Source organism: Talpa occidentalis, unplaced genomic scaffold, assembly GCF_014898055.3.
Source record: "Talpa occidentalis isolate TD23 unplaced genomic scaffold, MPIMG_talOcc4v2.1 talOcc4.14, whole genome shotgun sequence".
Classification (NCBI taxonomy): Eukaryota; Metazoa; Chordata; class Mammalia; order Eulipotyphla; family Talpidae; genus Talpa; species Talpa occidentalis.
The window spans coordinates 26,135,075-26,154,287 of record NW_023601433.1 but is presented as its reverse complement, the minus strand read 5'-3'; the positions used below and the strand labels follow the sequence as shown (position 1 = coordinate 26,154,287).

Below are 19,213 nucleotides of genomic sequence, written 5' to 3'. Positions count from 1 at the left end.
CTATGCTTCCCCCTCTGGGAGAGGCCTGGGAGGAAGCACCTGCTGACCCCACCCTGAAGTTCCTGCTCAGAGAATGTGACAGGCAGAGTGATGAGAGCTGCTGACTCTTCATCTGGGATCCCAGGGCCCAGGCCCCAGGCCCAGGCACCAAAGTAAAAATATCCTCACTGAGCAGCTGTTGAGGGCCCAGAGGACAGTCCCACAGTGCCCCCTGCTGGTCACAGAGCATATTCACCAGGAGTAACAGCCCTGGGAGCCCAGTGCAGTCTGCAGATCACCAGTCTCTGTGTCTAGTCACACACCTAGGGTTTGAGTCCTAGACCCTTCGTGCTGACAGGGTCACTGATGTGTCTCCACTCCCAGTGGAGTCCTGGTGTGGGAAGATGCAGCATGTACATACATAACTGCTTAAATCTGGTTTGCCCAGAGCGGATACTGCAAAGTCCCATTTCCTCATCGGTCTGCAATTTAGAACCTGAAGCATTTTCAGTATCTCACACTCATGTGTATGAAAGGAATGGATTCCAACTACGCTTCTGTAAGTCAATTTGCATCTTAATAATCTATTTTTGAGTAATTGTCTTACTATTTCACAAAGCGAAGGAAGAACAACACATTTATTTTGGATGATGTCCAATTAATATTTTTTAAAGACTATTCTGTTGGTGACTTGTCTATAAGTATTTACCAAGAAATGTTAACAATTATTTTCACCTATTTTCTTCAAAATGTCATGTTTTAATTTGTTCTTTGATACACTTAAGTGAACATTTCATAAGGTGTGAGATGTAGTTGATATGCATTAACCCTGATGGATGTTTGTCACCTTTTGTGCAGGAGGTTGTCCTTCCTGGGAAGGATTTTGCAACTTTGTCAACAATTAGTTGAGTCTTGTTCTGCATTCTCTGTTCTGTTACACTGACCTATTGTTTATCCCTTTATCCAAACCAGTCTGTGGTGTTCAGATGGAAATCATTCAAACTTTATGATTTGGCGAGAACTGGCATCTTTACTACACCGAGTCTTCTCTCCACGAGCAGGACAGGTCTCCACTGATGTCCGTCATCTTGGTATCTTTTACCTCCACTGTCCAGTTTCTACCACACATGAGCTGAACATCCCTTCATAAATATGCTCCTGAATATTTCACTTTGACAGATTTTAACAAACAATTATTGTAATTCTTTTTTTGTTGTGTGGGTGAAAGTATTCACAGAGACAGGGTGGAGGATAGAAAAGGCAGCTGTATTGAATACCCTGTAAGGGAATGGGGGATGGGCAGGAGGCTTTCCTCTAAGAAGAGAGGTGTTCGAGGGACCTCTTCACTCTGACCTTGCTGGTTTTCTAATGATTAGGGCTCCTGCCTTCACCGGCTTTTATTTAAAGTCAGGCCAGACTTTGCTTTGCTTTAGAATTTACATCAGCCTTTAATGGCCACAGGTGTGCTTCCTGCCTGTTTCAGCAACCACCATTTGCTACCCTCCTGTGCTGGAGGTTACCTGATTCCCATGGTAACCCTCAGCTTACCTTTCTGTTATTATTATTATTATTATTATTTATACAGAAGCTGGGGTACAGGCCAGATGCATGGTGAGGGTGAAAGGATTCACTAGAGACAGAGCGGGAAACAGAACAGGCAGATTGACTGAAATACACTGCTGAGGGGAGCAGCGGGTGAGACAGTAGAGGTCTGCCATGCCATGTGGGATTCTCACCGGCCGGCTGGAATCGAAGCCGGGCTGCAGAGGCTGTGGACAGCTTCACAGTACAGTGCTCAACAGCCTGTGCCACCAGGGAGTCCCTTCCCTTTTCTGATTTAATCTCTCATCCTTGTCAGCTGGCAAGGAGCAGGTGCTCTCTTACAAGCCTATCACCCCCAACAGTTCTCACTTATTCTTTGCTAGTATACACACACCTAACTGATCTTCCTAATGCTCATGTATCATATAACCTTGAAATCACTTCTGACTATTGGAATTCACATCATATTTGTAGATTCCTTTGTATATTCTGTGTGTTGCACCATCTCATCTGGAATGATGGGATAATTATTTCTCACTCTTTCGAGTCTGTGTCCTTTGTAATTTTTCTGTACTTGAATGTTCACAGAAATACACACCCGTTCTAGTCTGTTTATTTGGTTGCTCCAGTTGTTTCTGTTTCACCCATTGGGGGTCCTTAAAGTGTGTTCAGGTGCTCTGTGACACCCCTGTCCTGTATGCGTATGTGTGTGAGCTGATGCTCTGTGCTGAGATAAATGTTTGAAAAACTACTTTCTGTTAAAGCAAGATGTTCCATGCTCATATTAAATGATTCTCAACCTGGAATTGAAAATTTCTTCATACAAACCCTTCTCTTGTTTATTAGAGAAAGGTATGGGGAATCAATTTTCTGCCAAAAAGCACACTCCTCGCTATTGGAGTGTCATTATTGTAAGTCCTTCTCCACTGACAGAGTGGGAAACACATGTACAGAGATGAGTGAGTTAACCCAGGAGACCACATGCACGTGTTTGTCTCCCTGATACCAGCACGCGCTCCCCGTGACGTCTCCCACCCTCGTCCATCACCACGTGGTCACTCGGCTCCTCCACTTGGTTACTCACGTGCATTTCCTCTCCCAAAGTGAGAAACCTGCTCCCACCATTGTCCACCCCGTCCCATTCTGGATTGTTCATCCAAGACCCAGCAACTCCCTTCTCCAACCCCTCAGTCACTGAACAGGACCCGTGGTGAGGTAGACCAGGACTTGGGCACAATGGCTGCAGATCCCTACTCCCTCAAATTGTATTTCTGAAACATAGTCATGCACATTACAGAACAAAGTGACTCACTAGATTAATTCTAAGCCTATTAGTTTATGTCCCACAGGGGAGCCACTGCTTGTGTAACTCTCCTGTCTTATCTAACAGGCCCTGAGAGGCTGTCGGTTTTGGGCAAACAAATTGGCCTGTAAATTCCTGCCTTTTCTTTAAGCAAAAGTTGTCAAACCCATTCAGGATCCCATCTGTGAGGCCTGTCCCTCTAACTAAACACGTGTTTCCATCAGCAGCCTTAAGACCCAGGGGCTAGTCCCTGAATGTCCCCCTCCACTCTCAAGCATGCACTTTCCCCACAATAGAACTTCATTCCCTGCTCGCCCACACTGACTCCCACGGGAATTCCTTCCCATGTAGAAATCAAGAACCTTGGGGTCCATGAGCACCCTGGGCCTCATCAGGGGGGATCCCATTCATGACAGAGCCCAGGGCTCAGGGGCAGTGTCTTTGGCCTTCACCCCTATGGCCTCTCCTCATTCTCAGAGTGAATTATGGGAGCAGCTTCTCCCCCAACTCCCAGAGGAAGGCGGGTTTCTGCTACTGTAGAGCAGGTAGATGACCCCATCTGCCTCCTGTTTGGGGTCACCACCCCTCAGTGATGTTTCTACACAGCATGGAGCTTCTGCGCAGTGCTGTGAGATTTTAGTGAATTTGACATTGTCTTAGTGTCACTTATGCATCATTACAGAATCACAGAATAACTCCATGGTTCTAAAACTAATATTCAGCATTCACATATGTAATTTTTCTTCTGTTTCTTTTATATTCCTGAAACTACATATAATTTTACACTGTCCAATTATTTGCTTCTTCTAAAATAAGATACATCATGCAGTTTGGGAATTTTCTTCCATGTTCTTCTCCATAATAATATAAAGACATAGACACATACATATATATTATATCATTTTGTGGCTGTATTATTCATATATATTAACCCTGATCAATATTCCATGGTGTAAAAATGCCAATTTTTAAAGGATATCTAAGTTGTTTCCAGTTTTGATTATTTTATTAATGGTGTACGTCATATCTCTGTGCAGATTTTTGTTTGTTTTCAGCTTTTGTGATTGTGAAAACTGTTTTAAAAGCACTTGCAGGTTTTTACGTGGACAATAATTTTTGGACTTATTTTCATAATTGTATAATTTTACTTAGATATCCTTTTCATTAAAAATCAAGATGGGGCGCCACCCCTGGTGGCATTACGGCTGAACGCTGGGCTACAAAGATGCCTGCAGCCTCTGCAGCACCGCTTGGATCCCAGGCTGCTGCGAGGGTCTCACATGGCGCGACAGACCTCTCCTGCCATGCCCGCTGCCCCCCAGCAGTGTATTTTGTCAGTCTGCCTGTTCTGTTCCCTGCTCTGGCTCTGGTGAATTCTCTCACCCTCATGTGCTTCTGACTGTACCCAGTGCTTGTATAAATAAATAAATAAATCTTTAAAAAATAATAAATAAATAAATAAAAAAGTTAAAAATCAAGATGGGGCCTCCCCTGGTGGCGCAGGTAGTTGATGGTGCACTGTGAAGCTGTCTGCAGCCTCTACAGTGCCAGTTCGATCCCCGCCAGCTGGATCCCACATGGCACGGCAGACCTCTCCTGTTGTGCCCACTGATCCCCTCAGCAGTGTATTTCGTCAGTCAGCCTGTTCTGTTCCCCGCTCTGTCTCTGGTGAATCCTCTCCCCTCCGGCACATCTGGCCTGTACCCAGTTCTTGTATAAACAAACAAACAAACAAACAAATAAATAAATAAATCTTAAAAAAAAAAAAAAAAAAAAAACAAGATGGAGGGTCTCCCTGGTGGCGCAATGTTTAAACACAGCACTGTGAAGCGCTCCCTCCTCTGTAACAGGAGTTGGTCTCCTGTCAGTCAGGGAGCTACCCTCATGGACCAGCAGACCTCTCCTGTCTCGCCTGCTGCTCCCCTCAGCATTGGATCTACTTGTTCTGATCTCCACCCTGTCTCTGGTGATCCTCTCACACCCTGCACCTCAGGCCTGTACTCAGTTCTTGTATGCATAAATAAATCTTTAAAAAAAATCAAGATGGAAACAAAAAGCAATCCATGGCAGTTATTATTAGATAAATAAGAAAATCAGGTACAACAGGGCTGGCTGATCCTTCTAGCACAGCCTGGAGGGTGTGAGGTTCCATATACACTCAGGAGCAAAGAAAATGTTTCCTGGGTTTAATTTAATGAGGAAGAATATATATATGCCAGTCTGAAAGTAACCAGTCCTAAGCTGATGAGGACAAGGACTTCCTATTTCCATGGAGACCCTTGAAAACAGTGCCAAAGCTGGGCTCAGGTCACTGCCGGTGACTTCTCACCCATAAGCACAAAATTGTAAGAAATAACTCAGGATCATCATGCACTAAGACTTCAAATGACCTGCTGACTTGCACCAGATCGTGTCTGCAGTGTCCAGTCATCCAAAACAAAGGCCAACATTCAAGATGGCCGAATCCCCCGGATGAGTCCCAGGAACTGGTATGTGGTGGACCAATGCCCAACCATGATGGCAGCAGGAGGTGATCACAGGTGGAACTGCTGAGGTGACACCACAGCAGCCAACAGTTCCAGTCTGAAGGTCACTGGACAGCGCCAGACACTGACTACCCAACACTGGGTGTAAGAGCACCAGGAGGCAGTGGAGGATGAGAAGTGGTGCAGGCTCTCAGAGGTGGCTGGTACAGGTTAGAGTGCTGGTCACTGGACGTAATGCTGGCCAGCTCTGGTCCACAAGCACTGGCAGCAGATAACGGCAGCAGTGCTACAGCTCTTACAGTTGCCTTGTGCCAACAGCAGTTGTATTACAGACATCAAGCACAGGCCGGTGGTGTTCTCTGCAGGCAATATTAGAGTCAGGACTGGAGGTAGATGCCACTGTCAGCCTTCAGATCAAAGTGGAGATCAGATGCAAAGGTCTGGGAAGGCCTCTGGGAAGGTTGTGATGTTCTGTGTCCCAACCCATCTTCCTGATGAAGCTGTCTGTGAAGGTCTTTCCAGGATCCCTGAGACATCTGATCTGAAGCTATCTTATGAATGGGCCCAATCTGGCTGTTCCCATGTTTTACATCCACCTATAGGGTCCGAGCCATTCAAGCCTGGAAGGTCCATTTACAATTCCAGCTGTTTGATTGTTGCTCATTGAACTTGAACGTGGTTTGTCTGTTTACATTACTGGGTGACATTGGAATGTGAAAACCTGCTACAATTCAAAGGAGACCTAGGCTGAGGTTGGGTGGTCTTGGACAGCAGTGGGTCCTTCAGTCAGGTGGGATGGAGTCACACAGAGAGCTCAGATGCTCACTGTGTCCACCTTGCTTCAGCGGGACCAGACCTCCCCTGAGTATCCAGGGCAGCTACAACACAGTCCAAACCCAAGGGCAGGTGTGCAGGTTTGGGAGACTTGCAGTGCCATCAAGGCTTGTGCTGTGGGTCAAGGCAAGTGTCACTGCTATTGCAGCCCCACGGCTGGCCCACAGGCTGCTTGCTAAGGCTGGCCCTAAAACCAGACATCTGAGGCAATCCCGACTTCATCTGGTCATACCATGTGACAGCTTCAGCTAGGGATGTGCTGCTGGGAGTGACTCTGAGGACAGAGGGAGGGAGGGGCCTATGCCAGGGTCTGCCCTGGAGGAGCCTGGGCCAGGACAGCAGCAGAGAAGAAGCAGAGCCCCAGGCTGAGCCTCAGCAGCAGCTGCCAGGGGTGCCTGCTCTTGGCAGAAGAGAAAGGAGGTTTTTGTTTCACTTCCCCACAGGCCTGGAGCTCTGTGGGACCACTCAGACTGCTGTCCCAACTTGAGCAGTAATAATCAGCCTCGTCCTCAGGCTGGAGCCCCGTGATGGTCAGGGTGGCTGAGCTGCCAGACTTGGAGCCAGAGAATCGATCAGGGACTCCTGAAGGCCGTTTGTCATTACCATATATCAGGATTTTGGGGGCTGTCCCTGGGAGCTGTTGGTGCCAGTGCACAGAATTACTCCCAATGTTGGAGCTGCTTCCAGTGCAGGAGATGGTGACCATCTGGCCCAGGTTCCCAGAGACTGACTGTGGCTGAGTCAGCACAGACTGGGCCCAGGATCCTGGAAGGGAGAGAGAACAGGAGATGGGGATACTGGGCACAAGAGGATTTATCAGGGCCCCATGCAGCTTCTGTCCCCAAATTGAGTTTCCTGTGCAAAACGAGAGAAGCACTAGGAGGCGAGGCGTCCAGGCCATGGTGCTCAGAGCCCCTGAGGTCCACATGGGTCTGGGCTGCCCCAGGCCTCCTTTTCTTCCCCACCCTCTGCCACAGGAGGGGCTGTGCATGCAAATTGTTCACCCAGGGACTGCCCAGTCCCTCCCTGTGCCCTGGTGGTAGGGCTAAACTCACAGCCCACATTGAGCCGGAGGGAGGTTGGCTTCACCCCTAGGGAAAACTGTGGGAGGAAGCACCTGCTGGCACCACACACGGGTCCCTGCTCAAGGGACTGTTACAGCCCAAGAGGACACAGTTTCTGAGAGCCCACACGGATTCAGGGCTCAGCTGCTCAGTACTCAGGCATTTCTGCTCAGGACTCACAGGACTCACAGGACAGCCCCAAAGCGCCCCCTGCTGGTCACAGGGCACACACTCACCAAGACCCAAAGCCCTGAGAGCCCAGCTGGTGTCTGCACATCACCAGGTCACATTGTAGTCACACTCCTGGGACTGACTCACAGGCTGTGTGACCCGTCGTGCTGCACAGGGTCACTGAGGCGCCCCCACTCTCAGTGGCGACCTGGTGGACGAGATGCCGCATGGACGTAAAAAAACGCTTATTTTTTATGACCAGAGAAGACACGGCAAGCATCATATTCTTCCACTGGTAGACAATTTTGAATTTGGATGCATTTTCAGTTTCTCAAAATCATATGTTTTAAAGCAATGCACTACAACTACTCTCCTGTACATTATTTTGCATCTATCTTTACCTTCTATGTTTAGGGAATTTAATCATTTTACTTATTCACAAAATAAAGGAAGAACAATGAATTATTATTGATGTCCAAATTATTTTGCAATGTGTAATGCTTTTGGTGTCTTATTAAAAATTTTTACAGTATTTTCAGCGATGCTTTCTTAAATTTTTTTTTTGTATTTTGCAGTTAATTCCTTCAACTGTTTAAGTGATTTTTTATGAGGCAAGAGATTTAGGTCATTCATTGACCCCAGTGGATCTGCAATTGTTCTGTCACCGTTTGTGGAAAAGACTGTCCTTGTCTGGAATAATTTTGCATGTTTGTCAACAATGATCTCTACATTACTGCGTCTATTTCTGCATTTTCTATTCTGTTACAATGACATACGTGTCTATCCCTGATCTAAACTGTCTATCTTGTTTCAACAGAAATTGAAATAAACATTAAGTCAATTTGAAAATAATTGATAATTTGCCAAGGTGAGTCTTCTCTCCACAATCGGACACATCTACACTGATGTCAGTCACTTAGATGACACTTACCTCCACTGTCCAGTTTTCTGCATGGATGTTTTTATATCATTTTATAAATGTACTCCCAAATATTTCAGTTTGACAGATGTTAGCTAGCATTTTAAGTTAGTTTTCCCTTATTGCATCTAAAAAATGCCCCTTAGTAATATTTTTATTGTTCTGGTATTATAGAGCCTTCTGGGAATTACATATGACTCTTGGAATATACAAATGTACAAATTTTTAGCTGCTTTTGTATAGCCTATGCTTTTCATCATCTCCTCTGTAATAAAGGGGACAAATGCATTCTGTTCTTTTGAATCTGTGGCCTTCATGGTTTTTCTTGCCTGTGGTCCTGCAGGATTGTCCAGTCTACGTTGAAGTAGAGACAGTGGACATGCTCGCCTCGTGCAGCTCTAGGGGAGCATCTTCAGGGTTACACCTTAAGTGTGACCTGAGCTGCAGGGTTCCCTAGTTCCCTTTAACAACTGAGGATGCTGCCCTGGCTGTCTCCTTCTCTGGGTTGTTCTCATGAATGGGGTTGACATTTATAAATGTCTTTTCTATCTTGATTGATTGATAACATCATGTGATTTTTCCTCCTTCAGCCCTTTCATTATGTAGAGTACATGGATCATTTTTAAAATAACTTGAGTATTGAGGTGAAACAAATGCATGCAAATTCAGAAATATAAATAAAGGGATGCTTGGTGTGTTGGCCTCCTAGTGATGCTTTAGCAATCAATGTACCACACTGGGTAATCTAGAAAGTATAAATTTATTGTCTGATAATTTTGGAGTCTAGAAATCCCAAACTCTGTTTGCCAGTATCTTGTTACCTCTGAAATGAGGAGTGGCATCTTTCTTGCCTTTTCAAAGTTACTGGTGATTTGTATGAAATGTTTGGAGTTTCTTTACCTACAGCTAAGTAATTATAATTTCTGCCTCCAAGGAATGTCCTTGGAGGTCATATAGATTAGGAGGCCACTCTACTCCCATAAGACTTCATCTTAAAAATAAAATTAAAAATAATATCATCTGTTGAATTTTTTTTTTTATTTCACCTCAACATATCTTCTTAAGATAAGCAATTTAAGAGCAACATTTGGGAAGAAGAACCTTCCCAAGACATTATATTTTAAAATGCAACACAGTTGGAATGCATTACAATGCTTTCTTATTAAATAAAATTAATACAGAAAAGGAAGACTTTTTGTTTTGTTTTGTTGATTTTGTTAAAATCTGGATGACCAAGGAAATCACTGGAGATAATTTTTCTGCAGAATGTATTTTTGACTTCAGTCCTTATATCTGACCCAGAAGGAACTCTTCTTCCTGGAATATGGAATTGGAATTGAATTTTCTGGACAAAATTCTCCTAAGTGATTCACAATATTCCTCCACAATAGGCCTCAACAGGAATGAAAATCAATTCAGATCTATTCCTGCACATTTCTCTCTAAGGATTGTGAGCATTCAGGCTGCCCGAGAGCTCAGAAGTCTGGTGTGTCATCCTGATGTCAAAAGATCATATTTGTACCCGGTCTCATCAAGCACAGATTTGTGTCCCGGCTCCCCATCCTGGCCTCTCACTGTGTTGTACCCACTGTCGGGCAGAGAGCTGCAGTACTCAACCTCACCTTGAGCTGGGCCCCTGACAGAGTGAGGGCAGTTTTGGCCCAAAGGATGGACCTGAGAACTGGGCCCCATCAGCGGTGTTTATTCTCTTTCCCACACATCACTGTCCTTAGGGCCTGAACAGGCTTCTCCTGGAAGCAGTATGCACGGAGACCATTGGTGACCTCTCCAGTGCTAGAACCAGAGAGGAAAGTGATGTCCCTCTTGGGGACGTGGTCAGTGAGGGCTCCTGGGTCACCACAGCCTGACACCTGGACCCTGAAAAGGAAATCAACACACCAGAAGGAAGAGAAAAGACAAGTGATTCCCCGAAAGCCTGGGTTCTGAAACCACATGAACCTGGGCAGTGAGCAAGGAGGGGGAGCAGGAGGACAGGCACCCAGTGAAATGCGAAGACTTTCCAAAGTTACCCTGAACTCACAGCTGGTGCTGGTGTCTGCGATGTCCCTTTCTCTCTCTCAGCTCCCTGGGTAAGGGTGTGTGTGTGGTGCACTACGCAAATATGAGTCTCACCACCATTCAGTTCTGCGTCTGCATCCCAGTTTGGAGCTTCACTCTCAGGAGGAGGCCCGGAGTGTTTGGGTGTCTGAGTGTGTCCCTTGGGAGGAAGCACCTGCTGTCACCTGCCACTGGGGCCATGAGCACAGCCAGGAATCAGTCACATAGAATGATTGGCGTTTCACTACAGCCTTGCCCTCATGTTAAGTCCCACAGCAGCCCCTGGTGGCACACACAGGAGAATATTAGTGATGTGGTGAAATAGGTAGAAGAAACTTGAGCCATTTTTTTATTTTAAATGAATAACTGCGACCTCTTCTTGAGTGCCTGATCTGAGCTTTCATTTTGCTCAATTGTTATTTCAATTTTATTATTTCATTTTGTTGATATTTAAGAACTCTTTTTAAGTTCTGAGATTTTCTTTTGTTTGTACCAAGCATTTTTGTACTTGGTCATTAATGGATTATGATTATTGAATAAAAATATCTTATACTTATATCAGCATCTGAATTCTCACAAGCTGTTGTCTGTATATTTTGTCTTCATCAAATTTTGATTTTATAAACTCTTAGATCCTTAGAGAACATATGTGTGAAAATTCTCAATTCCTGAGTATAGTTTGACATCCACCACATTTTCAGTGATGCCTTCAGTTTTTCAATTTATTTCTGAGGGTCTTGAAAGTTTTAAAGGGTAATTTCAGAGCGACTGTGTCCTGGAATGTTACTCTCACAGGATTTTAAACATTGCTTTGATAACAATAGAGGTAGGGGTACTGAACAATCTTTCAGGTTCACACAAGTCTCCTGGATGCTGGCTAAAGGGGATACTTGCTCACAGCACAGGCTTCTGCTCAGTGGCTTGAGAGGGGGGATTGTGTTTCCAGAAGCTCCTAGTAATGCTCCCATTTCACCCCAAGAGGAAATGCTCCTTTCTCTGCATGGTTAAGTCATGGATGAGGGTGTAGGTGTTAGTGCTCTTTGAATAAGAAGTCTTCGTGGGGTCCTGGGTCTGTGAGACTTAACGTGGGTCACACAGTGATGCGAGGTTCCCTCCCTTTTCTCACAGGCAGAAAGAGAGGGAGGAGGGACATTCTCAGAGATCATCACCCTGGAGATGGACACAACATGGGGGTACCAGGAGGAGGCACCTGGGGATGAACCAGCACAAACAAGGTCACAGAGCCTCTCCCTCCAACCCTGGGGGATTTACCCCCAGCCTTTCTCTTTCTTCCTTCTGAGGCTGAGCCCTTCTGGGCATCTGAGGAGGTTTTGGCTGCACTTCCCCATGGGTTCACATCACTGTGCAAATGGCATTACCCATGTACAGCACACAGTGATACTCGGCCTCATCCTCGGTCTGAGCCCCAGTGATGGTGAGGGCGGCTTTGTTTCCAGAGATGGAGCCTGAGAAGCGATTTGGGACTCCAGAGGGGCGGGTATTTGTGTTGTAGATCAGCATGTGTGGAGCGCAGCCTGGAGCCTGTGGGGTAGTTACCAGTAGAGACTGACCCAGAGCTAAGGCCACAGGTGAGTGTGACCGTCCCTCCTAGGGACACTGACAGTGATGGCTCCTGGGTCAGAGTCTGAGAATCAGCCCCTGAAATGACAGGAGAGAGGCAGGTGTTGTTATGAGACCAGGGTCATGCTGCTTTATGTGCCCCCAGCCCAGGAGAGAGACCCTTCCCCTGACCTGAGCTGTAAGCGAGGAGCCCAAGCAGAAGCACCGTCCAGGCCATGGTGGGGACACTCCCGAGATGTGGCCTCCTCTGCTCCTGGGCTGGAGTGCACTGTCCTCAGTCTTTTCATGCCTCCTGGACCCATTAGGGGGGAAAGATGCTTCATGCAAATCAGCTTCCTCTCTCCTCCTGCTGCGGGGTCCCCCTGCTGTCTCCTGGGGAGATTGAAAGAAGCAAATGCTGGGACCTCACACATAGCAACCGGGGCTCGGTGACTGGGGTACTGAATGATGGGCTGACATCTTTCACCAAATCATCACTCCGAGTCTCTGGGGATCTCAGAGACTAAATCTAAATCTCTTTTAAATCTCTTCTCTGGAAAGTCACAGGAGCAGAGAGAACATCAGGAGACCACGGAAGCTTCCAGGTTGAGTGAATGCCCAGTGTCCTGCAGATTCCATTCTTTTGCTCCCTGTCACCCAGGAGAGCTGGCGCTTTAAAGATCCAAAGTTTCTGTCCTGTCTTCCTGCTTTGGGCAGTGCTTGCGCCCACCACCAGAGGTAGCCTTGGGACCCTGTGTGCTGCAGGAGCACCTGGTGCCAGGAAAGACTCTGCTCATCCGGCTGTTTCTCTGTCCTGCATCCGAGGTCACCCCCTTAGTAGCATCCATCTCAGACAGCTGTGCATGGAGTGGCAGGACGGGACCTATTTCCCTTCAACACATTTTGTTGAGGTAACTGGTTTATAACTTTGGTTAAGTGCCAGGTGTACATCATTGTAACTCAACCTACCTGGTCACCACATCCTGACCATCACCTGATGGTTAGCTTCCATCCATCCCCGTCCATCTGTCCCTTTCCTTTTCCACCCACACCCTCAGCCCCTTCCCTTCTGGGAACCACCAGACTGCCCTGTATCGGAGAGTTTTGTTTTGCTCTGTTTGTTGCTTTATGTTCCATGTATGATTCAAATCATTGAGTATTTGTCTTACTTTCTATGCTTTATTTTCTATACTGTACTACTCTTAAGTCCATCCGAGTTGTTACAATTGGTAAAAGTTCATTTCTTGAGGCTAATATTTCATGGTCTCACTCTCTCATATATATAATGTATACCACCTCTTCTTTATGCATTCATCTGCTCTGGAAAATTGGGTTGTTTTGACACTGTGGTTATTATAGATAATGCTACAGTGAATGAAAAGATGCTGCAGTGAATGAAAAGATGCCTACATGATCTACAGTAAGGCTTTTAAAAAAATGATACCAAAAGTGGAGTAGCTGTATCCTATGGTATTTCTTTTTTTTTAAAAGATTTATTTATTTATGCATACAAGAGCTGGGGTACAGGCCAGAGATATGGGAGTGGGGGGCTGAAAGGATTCACCAGAGACAGAGTGGGGAACAGAACAAGCAGACTCACCGAAACACACTGCTGAGGGGAGCAGTGGGTGAGACAGGAGAGGTCTGCTTCGCCATGTGGGTTGCTCTCTGGCTGCCCGGGGATCGAACTCGTGCTGCAGAGGCTGTGGATAGCTTCACAGTGCTGTGCTTAACCCCTTGCGCCAGCAGGAAGGCCCCTCCTATGGTATTTCTAGTTTTAATTTATTTTGTGAAACCTCCATGCAGTTTCCCTAGAGGCTGTTCCAAATTATGTTCCTTCTTGTAGTAAATGAAGGTTCTCTTTTCACTACGTCCCCATCACATTTATTTCTAGATTTTTAAAAATTGCAGTTCTATCAGGTGTATGATGATATCTCATTGTGATTTTGATTTTCATTTCCCTAATTATTAGGAAAGGTGAACATTTTTTCTGTGCCAACAACCAGCTGGCCCTGCAGCCTGGACCCAGCATTGTCCCCCCTGAGCAGCCTGGGCTGGCAGACACAGAGTTGTTCCAGTTCACTGTAAAGATAAACACGAGGAGGAGAAGTAGGAGGAAGACTGGTAAGAAAGGAAAGGCTGATGGGAACACATATATCTGCGCTGGTCTTAATGACAGGGTCCATGTGCACATGAGGGGGTCAGGATCAGGGTAATTCATGCCCTATGGCCTTCTGCACGCAGCATGTTAGATGTTACCTATGAAGAGCTGGAGCAGGAAACTGAGAACCACAGTGTGAAGTTGCTCAAAAGAGGCCTCAGGAAATTGAATATGATGCTTATGAAGAAGTTGAAGCTGACAGAAATATTACCCATCTTCCCAGTCTTTTTCTTTCTGATACAATGAGAACAGGTTTGAAGAGGGAATTTGATGAAATTTTTACAAAGAAAATAGTGAGTCCTGAGCCGTCCTTCCCTGGCAACTGTGCTCTGAAACCCTCTCTCTGAACTCCTGTCTGATGAGAACAAGGAGAGGCAAACAGAGCTTGCAGTGCTGGTTCTACCTTCCCTCAGAGAAGGGAACTGTTCTTGGATCCTCGGCAAACAGGGCGGACTGTTAAAGACAGTTTGGACACGGCGGCTTTCACACAAGAGCTGGACTCTAAAGACCAGTTTCTGTGCTCAAGTTGCCAAATTGTAGAAGACTCATGTTAAATCATGAGTCACATTGATTGTATAGGGCTTGACAGTTTAAGGAACAGGGGGTAATAATCTCTCCATCTGTGAGTTAGAATGGGCATCTCATTTCTTGAGTTCAACTTTTGCACCATCTGAACGCAAAATATTATACTTGTCTGAAGGCAAAATATTTGTGTTCTAGGGGGCTAATTAAATGAATGTGGTGTGGGCCTCCCTGGTGGTGCAAGTGGTTAAGCACAGCACTATGAAGCAGTGGCAGCCTCTGCAGCAGGAGTTCGATCCCCAGCCACCCAGGGAGCAATCCACATGGCTCAGCAGACCTCTCCTGACTGGCCTGCTGCTCCCCTCACCAGTGTAGTTCAGTCAATCTGCCTGTTCTGTTCCCCACTCTGTCTCTGGTGAATCCTCTCACCCCCCACACCTCTGGCCTGTACCCCAGCTCTTGTAAGCATAAATAAATAAATCTTTAAAGAAATAAATGAAAGTGGTAGATTTTTGCATGCAAAAGCAAGTATAGAAGATTTATGGGTAAGGGTGACTTCGGGGAGCCCTCACCATGTCTAACCATTCAGATACTTGGACAATGTGGAGACACTTGAGTTGAAAAGGACACATTAAGGTCGATACATGCTCCCCCTGTGACACTCCCCTAACACTCGAGTGACAGTTTCCTCTGTAGATGTTGACTCTGTGCCCAGCGTGACTATATATGTTGGGGTGCAGGGAGTGAAAGCAGTAGCTTAAGCCTATTGCTGAGGAAGTTAACAGTGACTGGATCTTGTCCATCAGTCGTCCATTCGTTGTCATTATAAACCTGCCAGAGAACTGGGACCAGCCTCTCTGCCTCTGAACAATAAAATGAAAATACCGAGGAAATGTGTTTCCTTCGAGGCATTTTGTGTGCATGCTCTTGCTGCTCCTCCGTTTCCTTTGCATCAGCCATTAACCCAGTTATTCCATAATGTTTGCAACTGAATTTACTTGCATATTTTAGAAGTTGGTGGGGTAACCGACATGCAAAGGGCTGTGGGGGAAGCACTCTGCTCCTTAGGCGGCAGAGGAGGCGCCTCATCAGGTAACCCCTCACTGACCACATCTAGAGTGAGAAAGGCTGTACCTGATTAGTACCTTGAGTTTGTGATGCTAACTTAGAAAGCAGCGACCCAGTAGAGAACCAGAAACACAGGTCACCCTGGACACACCCACATCCACATGACATCTGAGTAGTGCCTGTTCCCGTGAGTGTGCCTACAGTGAAAATTTTCATTCTTCTCTCTTTTCTCCATCTCCCCTCTAACTCACCTAGACCTGCCCATTTTTTCTCTGCGCAACCCCCCCCCACCCCCCTGCCCGCCACCTCCAGACCGAAAGCAGCAGTCTCCAGCCTGTTCTTGCTCAATTTATTCACAGTGCAGCTGGAAGGTAGTGAGCAGATGCCAGGTGGATGTGTACCCCCACAGTCAGTGACGTTGCACCCTCTAAGGGTCATTTATCACAATGATCTGGACCCTCCCTCCATCTCCAGCATTGCCAGTGCTTTCCAGGGGATTCTCCTGGAAGTCTTCCCTGCTCATCTAGTGCACAGGCTAAAACCACCTTGTCATTTATTTGAATCTTTGCCTTTGTGTTCTTTCCTCTGATTGGAATGCACTGACGTATGCAGCTACATCTATCTCCATCCTACTCATTCCCCAAGCCCCAAAGTAGATGCCATTCCCATAGACAGGCCTCCATGGAACAAGTCCCCACCCGCCCAGCCGCACCCCCACACGGGCCACTGCCCAAATAGTCCACCTGTTCTCCATTTTTTTCTCTCTTGGCTACCTCGCCAGGGGCTGCACTGATAAGCACTCATTTGGCATCACGTTGGATTTGGTTTGAATTAGGAGGAGATCTGTAAGTCCTTGTGGTAAAAAGGCTCATTTTCTGCATCCCTGGAGCTCCTAGTGTATCCCCAGCATGGAGAACCCAGAACCCTCTACGCGAGGCAGCCCCCTGCTCTGCTTGCTCTGCTCACCAGGCCTCCAGGTTCTCTGCCCTTTCTGAGGAAGGCAGGTTTAGCTCTGATAACTTTAACACACAGAATCTGAGCGGTGAGGGTCCCAGATTCTGGTCTGCATTGAAGGCAGAAGAAACTGTTCCAGTCTCTCTAGGAGAAGCCTCAAGGGAGCTTTGCAGGTGCTTGAGTTGGTGGAATGCTGAAATGTCAGGAAAGATTTCACAAGAGAAGTTACGGAACCGAGTATTTCTCTTGCCTCTTGGGGAGAGGGTTAATTAAGATTTGGGGTGAGAGGGCCTCCCCTGTGGCGCAGCGGTTGAGTGCTGGGTTGCCAAGCTGCCTGCGGCCTCTGTGGCGCCGGTTCGATCCCCGGCTGCTCCCCGGCCACCAGAGGAGGGTCCCGCATGGCGCGCAGACCTCTCCTGCCGCCCGCTGCTCCCCTCAGCAGTGTGCTTCGGTCCTTCTGCCTGCTCTGCTCCCCGCTCTGGCTCTGGTGAATTCTCTCACCCTCCCGCGCTTCTGATTGTACCCAGTGCATGTGTAAACAAACAAACAAACAAACCAGCAAACAAATAAATAAAGCATGCCTCTATTAAAAAAAAAAAAAAAAAGATTTGGGGTGAGAGATGATTGAATCTAAATGTGCACCCAGATTCGGGCTCCACGATGCCCATAATGGAGAGGCCCTCACCTCCCACTCTGCTCCTGCTTCACCATGTTGGTGTCTGTGCCTCTCTCTGCCCACAGCTGCCCTTTCCACCTGCTAGACTCAGCCCACCCCTGCTCACCATACGTTCCATTTCCATTCACTTGGTATCCAGTGCACACTAACAGATTTAATAAATTTAATCGATTAAAGTTCCTCTTGTAAGAATAAGCTATGTGTTCCACTTGGTTCATTTTTCTATGGTTCTTGCCAGTTTGCAAATATTGCCTCTGTTTATCCTGGATGTTAGGTGACTATTTCATGGACATTATTATTGCTTAACTATCTATCTCATCAATCTGCATTCTTTCTTGAATGCTTAAGAACATTTATTAATACAGCATTCTGTGAGTGAACGGTTTTCACAGTTTAATTCAGATACAAATCCTACCAGGTAGTAATGAACATACACATTTATCATTATGACCCAATCCTACTTTTCTTATTCATTATGTTTCTTAATTAACAGCTTTTATTTTTAGAGCAGTGTCAACATAATCTCAATATCACATGATCAGTGAATCCAACCAATGTCACCAATTCACCAATCCACCCAATGTCAGCAAAAAACTGAGGGTGTCTCTCCTACTCTGAAGAGTCAAGTGGTCCAGGTTCTCCAAAATCTATATTCAGGAGGGGTGATGTTCCTCATGGCACCACCTGCAAATGCAAAGCATCTTGTGGTATCCCCGCTAATCAGTCTTCAGCGGGGAAAGGAATAAGAATTAGCTCAGTAAGAGTCACCCTCTTCCAAAACGTCAGGGAACCAATGAGAAGGAGAAATTGGCTCAGGGGTAGCTCATGGATTCGGAACTGTGATTCTGGACACGGCCACTCTGGTGATGCCCTCTCTGTAATAAATGCAGGGGGCGAAGGAATGTGCAGGGAGACCTAACATGGGCAAGGTAGCAGCTGCCCAGGGGAGGTGCATGGCAGGGCTGGCTGCAACCCAGGCCAGCTCAGGCCAACCTGGAAAAGACTATGCTCCTAGTATCTTGTGTAGTCAGTGCAAAGGGTCAATGCTGCACTAGGGGCTGAAGGGAGGTACCGGGAAGGTATCTATTTCGAGCCATTTCCAACCACCCCTTTTGCCAACCTGTGCAGAGAGAAGCAGGATGAGGAATGAGGGATGTGCTCAGAGTTGTCTTCCTGGAACCCCAACAAAGAATCATGGTTCCCCCTGCACTGCTACGATCCACTTCTCAGCTTCTGTGTGATGGGTGCTGTTGAGCATTGCTAGACCCTGTGCCTCCCAGTCTCGCCAGTGCTGTGGCCTGAGCCTCAGGTCCCCTGGGTGAGGAAGGGAGGTGACTTTAGTCTAGTCAGGTCTAGACGCTAGACTGGTCATGTATGGGGTCAACCACCTGCATCTTCACCCATCACCCCCCTGGAGGGTTCTAGGTAGCCCTACAATTTCATTATTCCTGTAGAGACATGATGGGGATGGGAAAAAATGAAATTTTAAACCAAGAAAAATGAGAAGTCATGTGCACATACCTGGGTCCTAGAAAAAGAGGTGTTCACCCAGAGGTGACATGGATGCCCCCGAGTTAGATTCAATCCCAGCCAGAGCAGCTCTGACTGCTCCAGGAGGGAGAGCACGGGGGAAGGTTGAGTCTCATTTTCCTCGAGGCAGGAGCACCGATGAGCATCACACTCCTGCCATGAGGCATAGGAGACAACAGCCTCTTCCAGGTGGAACTGAGATGAACAGAATTCCTGCCTTTGTTAAAGCATTTTTGGCTCAGGGAAGTGACTAAGGGCTCTGGAGTGCTTGTTTTACCTTAATCAAATAATAGCACAGCACACCCAGCAGGGGCTGCCTGGATTCTGCTGGAAGCCAGACTGCGTGGTGGCCCCGACACTGAAGCTTCTGCCCAGCATGCAGTTGA

The 19,213-nt window shown here is 46.7% G+C and overlaps 1 gene segment (V, D, J or C); it reads right to left on the bottom strand.

Annotated features, from left to right (window-relative positions):
- Window positions 1-164: 164 nt before the first annotated feature.
- On the bottom strand, window positions 165-12,154 carry LOC119244022 (immunoglobulin lambda variable 1-40-like). The segment is given in 4 exon segments: window positions 165-175; window positions 5,273-5,302; window positions 6,625-6,909; window positions 12,109-12,154. Coding segments are annotated over 4 exon segments (372 nt in total).
- Window positions 12,155-19,213: the final 7,059 nt, after the last annotated feature.